The sequence below is a fragment of the Poecilia formosa genome, unplaced genomic scaffold (genome assembly GCF_000485575.1).
Source record: "Poecilia formosa unplaced genomic scaffold, Poecilia_formosa-5.1.2 Scaffold150, whole genome shotgun sequence".
In the NCBI taxonomy this organism is placed as follows: domain Eukaryota; kingdom Metazoa; phylum Chordata; class Actinopteri; order Cyprinodontiformes; family Poeciliidae; genus Poecilia; species Poecilia formosa.
This window is the reverse complement of record NW_006800089.1, coordinates 1,048,993-1,066,159: the sequence shown is the minus strand read 5'-3', so window position 1 is coordinate 1,066,159 and position 17,167 is coordinate 1,048,993. Positions and strand designations below refer to the sequence as shown.

Genomic DNA, 17,167 nt, shown 5'->3' with positions numbered 1-17,167 from the left:
AACACCTGAAGGCCACGTTGCACAACAGAAGTTTTTCAGATTTTTTTTTTTCTTTTTTCCAAAACTACTTTGAAGCTAGGAATGTGGTTTTGGGAGGCGACATTTAGGAATAATAAATGAAAAAATACTTAAACTAAGAAGTTACTAAGAAACTCAAAACAAAAATGTTTCCCGCTATTCTATTTAGGCTAGGTTTATATATTTTAAAGTATTGACCCATTTTAGTTATGGATATAAGTATTTAATGAATTCCCGTTTTTTTTAAGCAAGTGCATCACTTTTATACAGTGATGCACTGTATAAAAGTGCATCAATATTTACATTGCTGCTTCCTCTTCATTACTTCTGCAAATTAGCTTGAGAAATCAAAGATCCCGGGTGAGGTTAAGATCTGGACAGTTGTACTGGTATGTCAAAGGCGAACAATTTACATTATATACTGAGCTGAGCCATGCCATTTCATTTGACTTTTGGATAGTGCTCAAACTGGCAAACAAGATTGTCACCAGTTTGTTTTCAGACTCCCCGAATAAGTTTGGATTCTGAAAAACACAATTTTTCCTATATCCCAAAACATTTAAGACAATTAACCATACAATTATATTGAAATAACTTTAAAATAGCAAAATTACAGTCTGACCTTTGAGCTTTTCTAGGACAGAAATGTCTCTCTTGCAAATTTTAAGCTGATGTGAATGACCTCTTATGCGATGCCTTTTTTTTGCAGGCTACATGCTTGTCTTTGCCAATAACCATTGAAAACTGAAGAAGCACATATGTTTAAATGGAGGTATAAAAGTGCTGCTGTTCATTAAATGAACCATTACTTATCATATACTACTTAACTAAATTCATAAAAATTTAAAGTCATGTAATTTCAAATAATATATCAAATGAGCAACTAATTAAATGAATTTTAAAGTTGAGTGTTTATTGCAATCCACTATTTTTTCCCCTCTCTTCTCATAAAAGCAATCTGACTGGATGTTGATATCAGAAAAAATATGATGATACTAAAAACTGTGAAGACAATATTAATAATATTTGAGTCACATTTTCTAATTCTTTCTTAACTGTTAAACAACCCCACAGTTATTTAGCTGTTTAAACATGCAATGTAAAACTCAGTGTCACCCCCTAGTGGACAGTATTAGAACTTCAACACAAAAGGGCAAACAAGACTCCGCATCTTGCAACGCCACCAGCAAGACTTTCTTTAATGGTGAGGCTCAAAGTGAACCGTGACACAGCCACCATTACTTTGAGTGAATAAAATAAAACATGGCAGAACAATAAAAAGATAAAACAAAGCACTTTTTTTAAACCTTTTCACTTCCTTCTACACAAACTTGTAAAAGCAACTCGAGAACTTAAGTTACAATGCAAGAGCGATCCACAAATGATACTATTTTTCTTTAGTTTTTTTTTTTTCTTTTAACATAGGCGACGTGACAGCACAGGATGGTCAAAATGGTTCAGGGGTAACCTTTTTCCCTTTTACACAAAAATATTCACAGAATTCTTCCTGGTCTAAAAAAAAAAAAAAAAATCATAAAAAGCTACAGGAAATAAAACGGTCTATGATGGGAAATATCAAAACAAGTGCCTGTCATTAAAGAAAAATCTAAAGAAAAATTAATAAATAAAATGTGAATTAACACAATGTGTCCAACTGACCACCTGCTGCTTCACTGTGATCAGCCCAGAACCATGTAAACACAACACCATCCAAATATGTTCTAATGACATAAAAAAGAACAGCACGCTGCTGCCAACATTATGCTAGCTACATCAATCAAAGTACGGATGGGAACCGAACATCAACACTTGGCACTTAAGAACGAAAATTAAATAAGCAAAAGGAAAAAAAAAAAAAAAAAAAAAAAACATTCCCCAGTAAGTTCAATGTACATTGTTGTAAACAAGATGCCGGCTTGAGGGCATGATAAGAGACAATCAGTTTGGGTTGGCGTTTGGCATATTAAGCCCACGTCCAGTATTTTTTTTTTCCCTTCAAGTCTGCTAAACTGCTGTCATCTAGCTGCAATGATCATACGTTTTTTTTTTCTTCCTTTGAATACTGACTTCTTGAAAATGCTCTGTTTTAAGCATTCAAATAAAATCTAGACATGTCGGAGTCGGAGAGAAAGAGACAGAAGTGCGACTTCAAAGTGAGATGCTAATATCCCAGGATTGCTAAGCAAGTGGTTTCCGCAAGGCACTGATACGTCTGCAAATTATGGTAACCGAGCAGTTACCTCGACATCATTGAATCCGGTGAGCGACATGGCCTAATGTGTCCTAATTTGGTCCAGAAGTAAGAGGGAACGGTGTTCGTGGCGAGGCGAGGGAACCTTAACGTCAACGTTTTTGGCAGTGCCTAGGCCTAATCGAGCAGTTGTCTTCCGAAGGGGCGACGCTAGCTACGTCTAATTCTTCCACTTGCTGATTATCCTGGAGAAGCCAATATTCCAGTACAAAGGAGACAATACCGCATCTAGAGAGCGACAGAATTCAATAGCATGGTTTTAGATATACGCACATTGTCGAACTGAAGTATCACGAAACAATCACGGATTTAAGTTAAACGCAGATATATCCAAACATGAATTGTTTTACATTCATGTACCTCTCGTGGGGCTTTTACTTTATTTTACTTTACAGGAGAGCCTCGGACGAACCAAACTAAAAAACATGCCTTCCGTCTCTTTTAAGCCATTGTTTAAAAACCCCAAAGGAGTTTGATGCTGTTCAATTAGACACCTGGTTGTGAAGAAAAATGGAAAGGGGAACTGACATGAAGCGATGTGCGATGGCTCACCTGTAGACATTTGGCCGACAAATTGTACGCAACCCCTTCAAAATAAAGAGTTCTCGTAATAAAGTCGAACCCTCCTTTGAACAAAGTAGAGAAAACTCTTTAGAAGAAAATGGAGGGACTTGGTGTGTCTGCATGTGCTAAGTGCAAAATCTTGTCAAGAGGGTCTAGGGGGGGCAGGGGCGCTGGTAAAGGCTGGTAAACTTTAAAAGAACCCAAACCAGTAGAGACGGTAAAACGAGGAAAAAGGGAAACGTTCTGTCTGACGAAAAAAAAAAAAAAAAAGAAAAACGAAGAGAGTCACTTTTTCATTGGCTGGTAGACTGAGGCGTTGGGGTCCAGGGAGGAGGGACTATTGTCCATGAACTTGGAGGAGTAGTGCGGGGTGACTGGGCTCAGGTTGCTGCCGTCTGATGAGTAGGACAGGCTGGGCATCACTGCCATGACTTCTGCTATCTTCTGCTTCAGCTCCATGATCTCCTGCTCCCTCTGGTGGATCTGGCCTGTGTAGCAGGAAACGGATAAAGTTGTTCACAGCTGTTTTTCTATGCAAAACAAAGTCATTATAAAAGGGATTAAAGGTTTACGAGATTAAAATTAGTTCCAATCGATTAACCAATATCGTCCGCTGAGATCTTCTGTGTTGTAGTTTGGCTGCCGTCCAGCAGAGTGCGCCACTGGGTATCCTTAAATTTTATCTTAATTACTGCTCCTTCTTTCAGCAAGTGGCCTTCAGCTAACGATTAATCGATTCCCAAATTAGTTGACGATTATTTAAATTAATTGACTAATCATGATTAATCATTTCAGCCCTAGTTGGAAGAAGTTAGGTTATTTAATCTTAGAAACTTGTTCAGTTGTGCCCATTTGTTTAACATCATGACTAAAAAGACACATTTTCTTCACTTATTTGTTGGGGTACCTTGTGCTATCTCCAGCTGCCTCTTAGCATCGCCCAGAGCAGAGAACAGGTCCAGTTTGATGCGGGTCTCGGCGCTGAGGCTGTTCTCCAGATGCTGGGTCTTCTCCTGCATGGCGGACAGCGCAGACATCAGCACCTCCGTGTCCTTCTCGTTCTCCTTGTACTTGCGCAGCTCCTGGAGTGCGACAGGGAAATGGGACATGAAGGCGACGCTCACTGTGCATATTTTACGGTTCTGATTTACAAAACAAAAGCGTCTGATGCTAGATACAGACGTATTTTTACAGCAAACAGTCTCACCTGACACTTTCCCTCCAGATCCCTAATCTGCTCCTCCTTGAGCTTCATGTCCATGCTGAGCTTCTTGCATTCCGTCTCCAGCTCTCTGATACGTCCTCGGAGAGAATCGGTGGACTCCACTCTGATGGACAGATGAGGATGATGTTATTTTAAAGATCTGAAACAGCTGTTTCTGTGAACAAAAAAAGAAACAAAAAGAGGTACCTGGTAGCGGCAGCTAAAGCTACCGCTCTGGCCGCGGTGGCCTCCTCCATCTTCTTCCTCTTTCTCTCCTCGGCCAGCTGTTTCTCAGCCGCAGCTCGGGCCTCCTGCTCAGCCTTCAGCCTCTTCTCCAGCTGGGATATGGTCTGCTTGTCCTTCTGCTTGGCCTGGACGGCACTGTGGAGCCTGCAGGGCAGGGAGGCATCGTCAACCTGACTGCCTCTGCATCGTTTCTAACTTACTGTGCCTTGTAGTGCTTCATACTTCCTGAAATTTTTCACATTTTGTCAAATTGTAATTATGGAGAGTTGGGGCCACGCAACAAAAACACACAAAAAAAATTAATAAAATTGCATAAATGAAGTCATAGAATTACAGAAATAAGGTTGTAGTATTACAATATTTTGCATACTACTCATCATCATGAGTACAGTGATTGGACTCATCGTGACGAGTCCAATCACTGCATGAAGGTCAAAAAGCTCATAGTATTGCAAAAATAGTCAAAATGTTATGAGAATAAAGTCATAAAATGTAGAAGATACTGCAACTTGTGGTGTAAACTGTAAAATTGCACCAGATTGTTAAGACGTTAACAATCGGATGGAACTACAACACAAACACCAACTTCTGTGGGTGAAGTTCTTCCTCCTCACTTGTTCTGCAGCAGCTCGTTGTCCTGTCGCAGCTGGCCCAGTTCGGAGCGGAGGCTGCGGTCCTGGCTGCTCAGCGATGAGAGCTGGCTGCGCAGCTCCGACTCCAGCTGCCGGTTGGCCTGCAGGTCTGCCTTCAGGCGCTTCACGTCCTGCTCCAGCCTTGGAGAACACAGAACTTCATTAACAGACAAGGTTTTCATCCCACAAACTCCGCCACTGACTTGGTTATTTAAGTGGAGAATGTGAGAGTCTGAATTCGTTTTAACGTGGCGAGAGCGAGTCTTACCGGACTAGAGTGTCCGGTTTCCCCAGCTGGTTATTAGGGATGCAGTTATCCACCGGGTCCCTCTGGCCTTTGCCTGACCCCTTCTGCTTCTTCTCGTTCTTGCCGGCCGAGGAGCCCGACGGAAGGCTGCCGTTCGTGGAGCTGTGGTTCCGCGGGGACGAGTTGGTGCCGGGGTTTTTGTAGTTCTTCCCCGTTCCCCCCATTTCCTCTTTCGCCGACATGTGCGCGCTCCCGTCGGTGAGCGCGTTCTCCCCCGCCAGGTCGTTGTTCAGTCTCTTTGTCCCGACGTAGTTCTCGATAAATTCTGCCTCCTGCAGTTTGGAGTCCAGTGCGTGTATAATACTGTTGTTATTGATTCCCACCGTGTTCTGCTTTTTGCCCTCTCGCTCTTTCGCCGTACTGTCCTTCCCTTTCTCGCGGTACTCCAGCTCCGGTAATGTGACTGAGGAGCTTTTCTTCCCGGGCGGCGCTCCGTTTTGGGTAATGACTGTGGGTTCTACCTCGGAGATCCCCTTGGCTAAGGCAGCTGGGTGAGAACGAGCACATGGTGAGTTAACAGGCTAGACATAAACATTACTAAGGAGATTTAACTGGCGAACAACTTGAAACATATTTGACCACAAACAGCAGCTAAATCATGACCTTGATTGGTTGATACAACAACAGAAAAGTCCTTACTTCCATTGGTTAACATTTCTATTAAAGGGAAGAAAGTATTGAACAAGATTCAACTTAAAGTTTAGTCATTAAATAGCCAAATGAACAGGACAATTTGAAAACTGCCAAACCTAACTCTACATAACTGTTTTTTGAATAAAGATGTTAGTCATGACTTCTGGTTATGGTGGCCATGTGAGAGGATGTGTTTTCACTGCTCTGCTGTTCCTGTCAAAGAATTTCCCTAAAATCCCTTCCTTTCAAAACGAGCTAAATGGCTAGTGAGCCCGGGTGGTCGGAATAATGCCTAACGCAGCAAAAGCGTCCCAAGAAGTGAGTGAGAAAGCAAAATAGCATAAGCTAATGGATTGCCATCTTCGTGGCAAAATGCAGAAAGCTAATGCTAGCCCATGCTCAGCTTCAATGGCTGCTGCAGACAGAGAGGAGAACCCGAAGTCTCAAAGCAGCAAGGTGGACAAAATACTGTGTTAATTCGATCCAGAAGGATTTCTGCTCTAGATTTGATGAAGTCCTGGGCTCCATCAACAGTGTGAAAAAAAGAGATAAATGACTGTATCCAGCGAATTGCAGAAACCAAAGCACGCATTTCTGATGCATAGAGTAAGACAGAAACACTGCGAGCTAAAGTGGATATGCTAGAGTCCAAGAAGAAAGACGTGGAAGACAAAAGTTATGGATCTGGAGGCAAGGTCAAGACAAAACCTGAGGCTGGTCAACCTGCCGGAAGAAGGAGGACAGAATCCGTGTGAGTTCCTGGAGAAGTGGCTGCTGGAGACCCTTGGTGTCGGACCGGTGGCCGTAGAAAGAGAGCATCAATCTGGACCCCAGAGGGACACAGCACCGCAGCGCCTCACACTTTGATAATGAGATTTCTCAGCTACAAGGATAAACAGCTTATTGCTGTAGCATTAAGGGCTAAAACTGACAATCGCTACCAGAATCAACAAGTACGGTTCTACCCAGATACCGCGGCGGGTCTGCTCCAGCTTCGGAAGCAGTTTGACCCGATATGCACGGAGCTGCGCAAACTGGGATTGGGCCACGAGGTGGTTCACCCAGCCAAGCTGCTGGTGACTCATCAGGACCAAACTCGTGCTTTCAAAACAGTGGCGGCTGCACGCGAGTTTCTAAAGAAGATCCAGAAGAAAACAGACGAGGACGCCCATACAGTTTCTTAAATTAACAATTTGTGACGTCGTAAAACCTTGATGGCTCCTTTATTGGACTGTGTTCTGCTGATATTGAAACAGACTTGCGGTGGGAGTTCAGGTTTTGTTCTATTGTTTAAGCTTCTCAGATGTTCATGTTCTCACGGGGTAAACATTTTTTTTCCCCTCCATTTCTGGTCATTTGGTTAGTTTTACATGTCACAAGCTTTAAATCTTAAAATGCTTACATGGAACTGCAGGAGCCTACAACAACACTTAAAGAAGGTTAAACAAGTCATTCACAAACTGCATGATTTGGATTCCAAAATAGTATTTCTATAGGAGACGCATCTGACGGGAAGAGGACGAAGGGCAGGTCAGGAGGAGGTGGTGGGGTAATGTGTTCACTTTGGCATTTTCTTCTCGGGCAAGAGGAGTTATGACTCTTGTCCATGAATCTGTCCCATTTCTTGTAAGCGATGTCATCAAGGATAAGAAGGGTAAATATTTGATAGTTCGGGATTCTTTCCTATCGGAAAAAATTAACCTGGTTAACGTCTACGGTCCAAACACAAATGATTCAGGGTTTTTTCAGGACTTGTTCCTCTCACTTTCATGGCTGCAGGGGTGATCGCAGGGGATTTTAATTGTACCCTTATTCCAGAAATGGATTAGATCCACTGGATCAGATCTAACACATAATAACAGTAGAACAACTATACAGATGTTTATGAAAGTTCTTAGACTGGGAGACATCTTTAGGGAACTCCATCAACAAACCTGAGCCTACTATTCAGCAACATTTCAGACTTACTCATGAATAGATTCTTTTTTTAAATTTCATCAGGACTAATATCCAAAATTGTATGTATGATAGCATAGTGATCTCAGATCACGCTCTGTGCCGTCTTAGCTACTGTGATGAGAATCTAACCGTTTTCATCATAAATGGCTGCAGGATCAGGATTTTGTTAAATATACTGAGCTACAAATTCAGGGTTTCCCCCAGTGTATTATAAGCCTGATGGGCTGCCATACTTTACGAGGCCCCCTGCCAGGCTAAGCGTTGCTTGTTTTTATTTTTAGAAAAATTAATAATTGGTAAAAAAAACCAACAAAACAAAAGTTTTTTTTTTTTTTTAAGATAAATCTTTAAGCCGGATTGTAAGCGTCTCTGTTGTTCTGAGCGTTTCATTCGTGGAGCAGATTTATTTCTAATAGGTTTATAGTTTATGCATTTAAAGCCGGAGAGCGGACCAATCACACAGCTGGCGCCTCTGCTCGCACGTTACCTCTGCTTTATTAAGTTTACATCAGTGTGGATCGTGCCTTCTTCCACTCAAAATGGACACAGGCTGACCTGTATGGATATTTACATCAACCTCCTGTGAGGAATTATTTTTCTTTGGAGGACTCTATATCAAGGTAAGAGTTTAAAATGAACCACATTAGCTCTGGTTGCATAGTTACGCTTCACCTTGTTTTATATTATTTTATTATTAATTTTAGTATTATTTTTCCAGTTAAGCAGTGCACCAAACCATATCAAACACTTTGTCCACTTAGTCAGCCAGAGTTGATGCACACAGCCATGCCGAGATCTGAAAATCTCGTCCCACAAACTTGAGCAGCCAGAACCGTTTTAGTGTATTAAAAACTCAAAAGATATGAAATGGAAGAGCTACTAAAGCCACATTAGCAGCATTTAATTAAATCTCCCATTTGTTGCTCATCTCTGCGCAGTGCAGCGGATTTAACTCATCCTTCAGGGCCGGTCCAAGGCTGTATGAGGCCTGGAGCAGAATTTGACTTGGGGCCCCTCTTGCTGCTAAAAACATCAGTACCTCTACCAAATTGTTTACCGATTTGTATTTGTAAACAAACAGCGTTGAAACAGAAGTGCAAATAATTGATATTCATTTTAATTGTATTTTTTGATTAGTTGTTTAAGACTAGTTGTGGGTTTAGATAGCATTTTACTGGAGATGTTTTCCCGTAACATTTAAATTGCCAAGTAATATTTTAACTTTATCTGTCTATTTAGCATCTTTAATACAAAAACACATGGACTGCCGGTGGGCCGCCTCGGCGCCCCGACGACCAGGCTTAGCGAGTTTTCAGGGGAAAACCCTGAAATTGATGAGTTCTTTCAGCTGAATACAAATGCACCAGATGGGATGCCTTTAAATCATTTATTAGAGGACATATTAGCAGCTTCATAGGCTACAGTCCAAGGAAGCCAAGACTAGAAGGCAGCATCTAGAAAATAAAATAGGAGAGGGTTTTTCAAACAAATGATACTGAGCTGGAACAACGACTGTTGCTCCTAAGAGCAGAAGATGATAAACTGTCCAGTTTCAGAGCTGCATCCAGTCTCTTAAGACTAAAACAAAACTTTTACGAACAGGGGGACAAAGCTGGAGAATGTCTAGTTTGGCAAATCAAACGGCTTGAAGCAACAACCTTGACCACATCAATTGTAACTCAGGATAAAACTAATAGATCCAAGGGATATTAATAATGCTTTTAAAGATTATTATCAGAAATTAAACGATACTCAAGGAAATTTAAACCAAATGGAATTAGATAAGTTTTTGAATGGGCTGCATATCCCTGTCATTGCAGGTGATTGTAGAGTTGACTTAAATATAGAAATAAATAAAGAGGAATTAGCACAGGCCACTGATGGGATGAGATCTGGTAAGCAAGCAGGACCTGATGGAATCCCTATTGACCTTTATAAAAAATTTAAGGATAAATTGCTGTCAGCCTTTCTTGATATGTTTATGTAGTCATTTAAAAAAGGCAGCCTGCCTCCCTCTCTAACTGGCCACTTTTATGAACATTAATTTGTTCTTTAGTAGATCATTCCGCTGCAGAAAAACCTGTTGTTTTGATTCCTGCAAGGCAGTGTAGACTAACCTTCCTCTGCTTCTCGCTCCTGCCTCTGCAGCATCTGTTGCTCCGGCGGTAGAGCCTGCTGTAGGAGCTGCATGTAGAACTCGTTTTCCTTCTGCACCTCCTTCTGTTTCCTCAGGCGCATCTTATAGCTAACGTAGCTCTTGAAGCCGAAGCCCAGGGTCACCACTGGATAGCCGATACTAGGAGGAATAATTACGAGACGGCCTTTTGGTTCCACAGACACCAAAGCAAGGGGGAGGGAATACTTTTGCACGCCAATATGTGCTTATGGAAGTTGCTTTGACTGAATGATACTTACCAGTGAGCAGCGAAGGGTCGACAGAGATCCACGTGAAAATTTTTCAGATCTTTGAACCGTATGGCAGCTTCGATGTACACGAACAGAATCCAGAGCGAAACAGTGGGTAGACAGACTCCTCTCTCTGGATGAAAGAGAGCGACGTTAAAGCGGCCACCTAGCAGCCACTTCACAGATGAAGAAAACAAGAAAACGCGAAACTGACAAACATTTCTTTTGGCTAACCTGTGTGCCACACATACTGGACCCATACGTAGGTGCTGGCTGCAAAAAACAACCACTGGACGGGGATGAAGAGGAGGCATATGATGTCCGATGTAAACGCCACACAGACGAAGAAAACGGAAAATGCCTAAATGGAGGGGGTGGAGGGGAAGACAAAATTAGATGTTAGTACATTTTCCAAGTCCAAATTCCATACTTTTACCGAGCTCCTAATCTTAAATTGATACCAAACATGACTAAGACTTTACTGGAGGCATTTCTATGTTGGAAAAGTTTTAAATACCTACAAAAACCAAACTGTGAGGGGATGGATGGAAAGGCAGCTACTAATTCACATATTCTTCCACACTTATTCTGACCTGCACAATACTTGCCCGTATTCCACACTTCCCGTAGGAACTCTATGCAAAGAGGGAACACAGACAGGCTCTTACCAGACCCTGATATCTGAAGGAGTCGTAGACGCTTCGGATGAAAAGCCAGAAAGGCCACAGGTACTCGAACCTGAACTCCAGCACAAAGTCAGCCAGCAGAACCAACACCCACACCACCAGGAACTTCAGGTACAGGAACGTGCTGCGGGAACGAGGCAACGAGTTAAAGGGGAGGCAAGGAAGCTCGGCGTCTTACGGATATAGAGCCTAGCAACGATTATTTGTTCCGCTTGAACTTTTCCACACTAGTTAACCTTATGCACATGTATTTTAGCTTGACTTTAGTCGCTAGACCAACACCGACTACTTACCATTTATATTGTTATAATTTTCAAAACAAATAAATAGATAAATCCATATTTAAATGACATTTACATTCATTAAAAATTTAGTATTTACTAAGTAGGTGTCTTCTGAAGGCACTGACTTCTATTTCATAGGGGTTTAATATACAGGCATATCACAATTTTCAGGTTTATTCGTAAAAGGATTTGAATGCCACATGTTGTGTCCATCGCATCCAATAAAATACACCAACTTTTGTGTTTGTGACACAACTAAATATGTAATAGTTCCAGGGGCACCAGCAAACACGCAAGATGGTTGGATGATAATCGCCTGAAAATCACATTTATACATTTTACTACTGATCTGTGTCGAAAAATCTACATTCCCAAAGCAAATTTAAAGTCATTTCTCAATTTGAACTCAGACAAAACACAGGATAGGCCCTGAAGAAGCTGACTGAAACCCACTGTATGGTTTAAGCTCTCCATATGAGTGTGGGTCATGTCTGGACATGCTGGCCAGCACAGCTGCTTTCCATTTCGTGTGAATTGCTACCAATCAACCAAAGGGGCTGGTCGGCTGTTTGTGTTGCAACAAGTTAAATTAAATCGGCTGTAAATAAAACATTGTTTCATTCATGCATTTAAATTGAGCCGTCCCCCCCCTCTGCCAGACAAAGCACATGTGATTTCAAAACGAGCGCCTCCGTCATTACAGCTTTTCTCACAAAGTTCCAGAGCATTTTTCTATTTTAACCGGACACATTTCCTCGGGGTGTAATTTATTATTAATGGCGCTGGTGGAGTTATTCAAGCACTAATTCAAATTTGAGCAGAAATCTTTTTTTTTTTTTTTTTTAAAGGCTTACACCGTGTCTACATGCCAGCTTATAAAACCGTTAACCCGGGCCTGATACTGTGAAAAATACACAAGCACGTCCATTCAGTTCATATTGCAGCTGAAACGCTGAAATACGAACGCAACAGAGGCTGTCAGTGGCGTCCTGACACATACAGAGCGACGCCATTGTTATACAATAAGGTCCCTCTAGCCCCCCTTTTTTTTGTACCTGCTATATATACCCTCGGTGATTCGGTTCCGTTTTAACGGCCGTCGGAGTTTGCTGCAGTCCGCATTGCGCCGCTTCATCCTCCCCCTGTTGATTCTCTGTTGATATCGCTCTGGTAACTGGAACTGGAAACGTCACCCGCTCATCCTAATATGCCCACTTGTTCCAATTACCCACCATTGTAGCTGTTTTATGCTCATGAAACAAAGAAATAAATAAAAACAGTCCGCCGAAGGCCCTCCCCCTTTCACGACACGCTGCGTTGCTCGCGTCTTGACGTATCGCGGCGGCGACGTCGAAGACGTAGGAAACATGGCCGCTCCCTGCTAGTCGAAGTGTTTCCCTGAATTTTTATCTATTTAAATGCAAAACATTAATTTCTGAACGGTAAGTCTCATGAGATCGTACGCTAGTTTCCGTTTGGGTTTGGTTTATTCACCGTAAAGACGCTGAGAAAAAGTCAAAGTAGACGCCAGTATGCGCACCATTTCTTCTCACATGCTGTCTTAACCACGTTTGGTTTGGTTTTTGGTATTTCGTTTAGCCCTTTTCCTTCAGTCCACAGCGTTTCCTGTTTCAGACATTATATTACTTAGCTTAACAAGAGAAGCCGTAGGTGTAAGCAAACTAAAGCACATTTGTGGATCTTTCAACTTTAAATCTCTGGGTGATTGAAACTGTAGTGAAGCTCACTGTGTCAAATATGGCTGACAGGTGAAGCTTTTTATTAAAGCTGTAAAGTTTTTACCCAATTGAAAAAAAAAAGTTTATTTCTCGAATATTTTAAAGCTCAGCAGTGCCACCTGTTGATCTAAAAATGAAAGGCAGGAAATTATGCAATGTGTGTAATATTTTAGATATTTATTTGTAATCCAAAGTTTGTATCTTTCATTTTACTAAATTTTACTTTTAAAAGGAAGCTACGTGCTCATGCAGCTGGGCAATAGGCATGCTATTAAAATTCTTAAAAGCTGCATTTAAAAACAAACTATTTAAATTAACAGGGCATAAAAACAGAAGAATCAAATGATGTCAAGGTTGTGTATGTTGGCTTGAAATGAAGATAGTTTCAAAGATTTTCAAAGCTGAAGGTCTTGGAGAGATGCTTCACTATTTGACCTTAAACATATAACAAACAGGTGCTTAAACATCCCAACAACTGGCTCACATTTTTAGAAATTCTAAACCTTTAGTAAGCTCATGTTACTGGTGAATAATCTACTTTTTTCAGTGTTTAGAATAAATTGCAGGTACATTTACCTGCAACTGTCTTTCATCCAGCATAAAAATGTCGCGTCTAAATTTTTCCTCCTGTAAAATTGTGTGTAATTTTGACTTTTACACATTTAACTAAACGTCAAAGGGATTCCCATGCTAAAATGTGTGTTTTTTTTAATTGTTTGTTTTTAAGCTGTTAAATAGCAATTAGCTCTGTGTTTCGACAGATGATTAACACCGAGCAAACGTTCCCACCTGTTGAAGAGCAAGAACAGGACGAGATGGAAGAAGAAGACGAGGAGGACGACGAAGAGGAAGAAGCCACAAGTTCAGATAATAATAATGATGATGAGGAACAGGAAGCAGGAGGTGGAAAGGAAGCAGAACCGTCATCTGCTGCTGAGGAAAAGAAGCCCTCTGATGTCCTGAATCTAAACAACGAGGTGGTGAAGATGAGGAAGGAGGTGAAGAGGGTGAAGGCCCTGATCATCAGGAAGCTCACTCGTCAGATTGTCGCCTTGAAGAAGAAGAAGGGAAAGGAGGCAGAAATGGAGAGGAATCAGAGGAGAGCTGAGAGGCTGCTGGAGGAGGTCCACAGCATGAAGAAGCTCTCTCCAGACGAGGTACGGCCGTCCCGCTCTTTCTCTGAAACCTCAAATGTTCTGTCTGCTTGATTCCACAGTCGGGTTAGCATTTAGCCTCATTGTTAGTCCTTTGCTGTTTCCAGCTTTCTTCCAGCATGTTAGTCCCATCTAACTATAGCAACTTTTACACCTGTCCTAGTAAAATCCAAGCAAAATGTATTTCTATAGCAAAACAAAAAATGAGGTGCGAATACTTTTGCTAAGCAAATCATTAATTTTGCAGCTCTAAGCGGAAGCGCTTTAACTTTTTTATTTTTGCCGACAACTACAGGTGACCAGGACGGCCTTGGAAAAGAACCTCAACTTTGAGTGTGTTTGCAAAAACCCCAAGTCAACCATGTTAGATAGAGCAACAGCACGCATCGCCAGCCACCCTCAGTTCAGGAAGAAGATCGAGAGCATCAGAGCCGCCGTCAAAGACTTCAGAGAGGAGCGCACGAAGGCCAGGAAACAGCAGGAGCACCCGAAAGGTCAGAGACAACCAGAACAAGCCACCCAGCTTTCACCAGACACAAGACAGGACAGGAAAAATGAGGATAAAGACAAAGACAATCCTTTGAACCAACAAGTGGAAGACATTAAGGAAGGAGCAGATGTCCTTAAAGGTGCTAAAAAATCTGTTGTACAATCACCTGCTTACCTCTGATGTTCACAAGCAAGAGAAGCCAGAGTCTACCAGTGCTAAAGCTACTGTAGTTAAAAGCAGCACGAAGCCTAAGCCTCAAATTAAACACGAAGAGAAGAATTCCCGTCTTCAGCCTGTTCCTGATTTAGCTCTCAAAAGCGCAGATGAAGAAGAGAGCGACGTCGAGTCGTCGGACGATGAAGAGAAAGAGTACTTCGACGACAGCACAGAGGAGCGTTTCCACAAGCAGTCCTCCGCGTCAGAGGAGAGCGATGAAGACGACTTCTTCATAGGGAAAGTTAGCAAATTCAAGAAGAAGAAGAAAAAAGAGACGAGCGGCGAAGCGGAGGTGGATAAAGAAGGGGAAGGGAAAAAAGATCCGGGCGACCCAAAAACCGACAAACTCCAGAGTCAACTGGACGAGCTGGAGTCCAGGTTGAAGTCCAAACCCTTGACAGTTCAGTCTGTGTTCTGCTCGTCGCTGGCCGGACGTAAGGGCGGACGGGGTGGCGACAAAGGGAAAGGGATGAGTAAATCTGGAGCTCCGGGGAACTCCAAAACCGGCGGAGGTCTAAATGATGGAGACTCTGGCAAATTAAAGTTTGCAAAGCAGGAGAACAGAACTTCAAATTCTGGGGCCAAGTTCGGCAAACGCCCCGAGTCGGACAGAAAAGAATCTGGGTCTGCCAAAATAGGAAGAGGCAAAGATGTCCGAAAGCAGACGGACAACAGGGGGAGAGGCTTCCTTTCCCATCAGCCGTCACAGCCAGCGCTCCATCCATCATGGGAGGCCAGCAAGAAGAGGAAGGAGCAGCAAGGGCAAATCCTGGCATTCCAAGGGAAGAAGATTAAATTTGATGATGATGATGACTGAAGGAATAGTTTTAGAACTGAATAAATTTAACCTTCAGGAATGTATTTTGGATGTGGTCATCTTCTGTTCCTCATAGATATAAAGTCCATAGACACTTGTCATTTATACAAGCATAGATGCAAGGCGGTGTGTTGTGGCCGTTGTAAACTTCTTTGTCTTTAGTGATAAAACTTAAATATTAAGATGTTTGAGACGTCAGAATATGATGGTTTAGTACTTTTTTTTTATTGAACCACTCTGTGTTTCAAGGAAAATTTCTATTAAACTTGGATTTTCATGTTTACGGACATGGACACGTCACCTATTTCCCTGTTTACATTTCCATAAAACTGTCATAGTGTTGTGACGCGTTTACTTACACAGCGGAAAACCTTTGACTCAACTAACCATTTCTCGTTTATGCTAGCCCCTGTTATTAGGCAAGTTTAAATCAGTGGCAAATTTTTGAGGTTCTTTTGCCCTTACTGCTCTGTTTTTCTTTAAATATTCTTAGCGGTGTCTCTGAATTTACTTCAGAGTTGGTGTACTTCAGAGTTGGTGTACTTAAATTAGGTGTACTTAAAGTTACACCTAATTGTATAAACTTAATAAAATATTTGATCATTTGAACCTTCATATTCTCTGTGAACTAGAAAATTTATGAGACAATTGCAGAAATGTCTACTGACGCTTTTTTTTGACTCTTCACATGCGCCACCTGCTGGCAGAAGTAATAGCACACCATTAAACGTTCAAATAGGGTTACTCTAAAAAGTTGAAATAATTATTTTGAATATGGAACTAAATATATATTGTTTAAAAAGATAGTTTGAAGAAAACACGGCTTATGGATAACCATGATATCTAAAGATTTATTGTAACATAAATAACTATATGGGTAAGTATATGTTACTCATGAAGAGCAAAATATTTTTCTGATTACAATTCCTATTTTTTTGTTTGTTTGTTTTCCATTTTGAAGAACCCTTTTATGTGTAACACCACATTTTACCTCAGGGAAAACAATTGATGGATTACTAATTGTATACACTGACTGATTAAATCACTCTCCATACTTTGGGCAAAGGTAAACGTGTTATTGACAGCAGCCTGTTGTCTACATTCACTCTGCATTTGAACAACCTCACGGTTAGTAGATGGGCCTTCCAACGTTTTTTGTTAGCAATATCTTTTTCTAGAAACAGATTTCAAATACTAACTGTGACAATAGAGTATTCTCATCACATTGAAGAATCTGAACAAGATGGATTCGAACCTGATTTGTGCTAAAACCCAAGAAGATACTTGTGATTAATTTGAATTACTTTGTTTTGAAATCAGTATTAAATAATTCATCATATACAATTTAAACTCTCCATCAAAAATGATGAGTAGGAAAATAGAAAGGAAACGCACAGTCACTTCAATACTGGGTTTAGTAGTGTGGTGTTAGTTTTGGTAATTACTCTACAAGTTCTTTATAACCTCAAAGAAACTTGGATCTTGGAATGACGTCAAAACCATTTTAATTGTTCAAGTTCCAAATTAAGGATGGACATCCACAGTGATTGGCATTAGTATT

General features: G+C 41.4%; 2 protein-coding genes across 2 annotated transcripts; one reads left to right on the top strand and one right to left on the bottom strand.

Annotated features, from left to right (window-relative positions):
• Window positions 1-1,193: 1,193 nt before the first annotated feature.
• Window positions 1,194-12,461, bottom strand: LOC103146037 (macoilin-1-like). Its single transcript, XM_007563746.2, has 11 exons — window positions 12,246-12,461; window positions 10,889-11,030; window positions 10,455-10,581; window positions 10,230-10,353; window positions 9,932-10,110; window positions 5,184-5,709; window positions 4,898-5,056; window positions 4,245-4,427; window positions 4,041-4,161; window positions 3,741-3,915; window positions 1,194-3,321 (listed from the first exon to the last, which is right to left on the bottom strand). Exons 1-11 carry the CDS (start codon window positions 12,323-12,325, stop codon window positions 3,119-3,121), a joined length of 2,019 nt encoding a protein of 672 aa, XP_007563808.1. The 5' UTR covers window positions 12,326-12,461; the 3' UTR covers window positions 1,194-3,118.
• Window positions 12,462-12,526: 65 nt separating this feature from the next.
• Window positions 12,527-15,905, top strand: srfbp1 (serum response factor binding protein 1). Its single transcript, XM_007563745.2, is given in 4 exon segments — window positions 12,527-12,632; window positions 13,691-14,086; window positions 14,379-14,743; window positions 14,745-15,905. Coding segments are annotated over 3 exon segments (1,623 nt in total). The 5' UTR covers window positions 12,527-12,632; the 3' UTR covers window positions 15,607-15,905.
• Window positions 15,906-17,167: the final 1,262 nt, after the last annotated feature.

Coding starts and splice junctions, on each gene's coding strand:
- LOC103146037 (XM_007563746.2), bottom strand. CDS start 12,325: ATGAAGCGGCGCAATGCGGACTGCAGCAAACTCCGACGGCCGTTAAAA. Junction 10,582..10,888: donor CCTTCAGATATCAGGGTCTG/GTAAGAGCCTGT, acceptor CCCTCCATTTAG/GCATTTTCCGTTTTCTTCGT. Junction 3,322..3,740: donor GCAGCTGGAGATAGCACAAG/GTACCCCAACAA, acceptor CCTGCTACACAG/GCCAGATCCACCAGAGGGAG.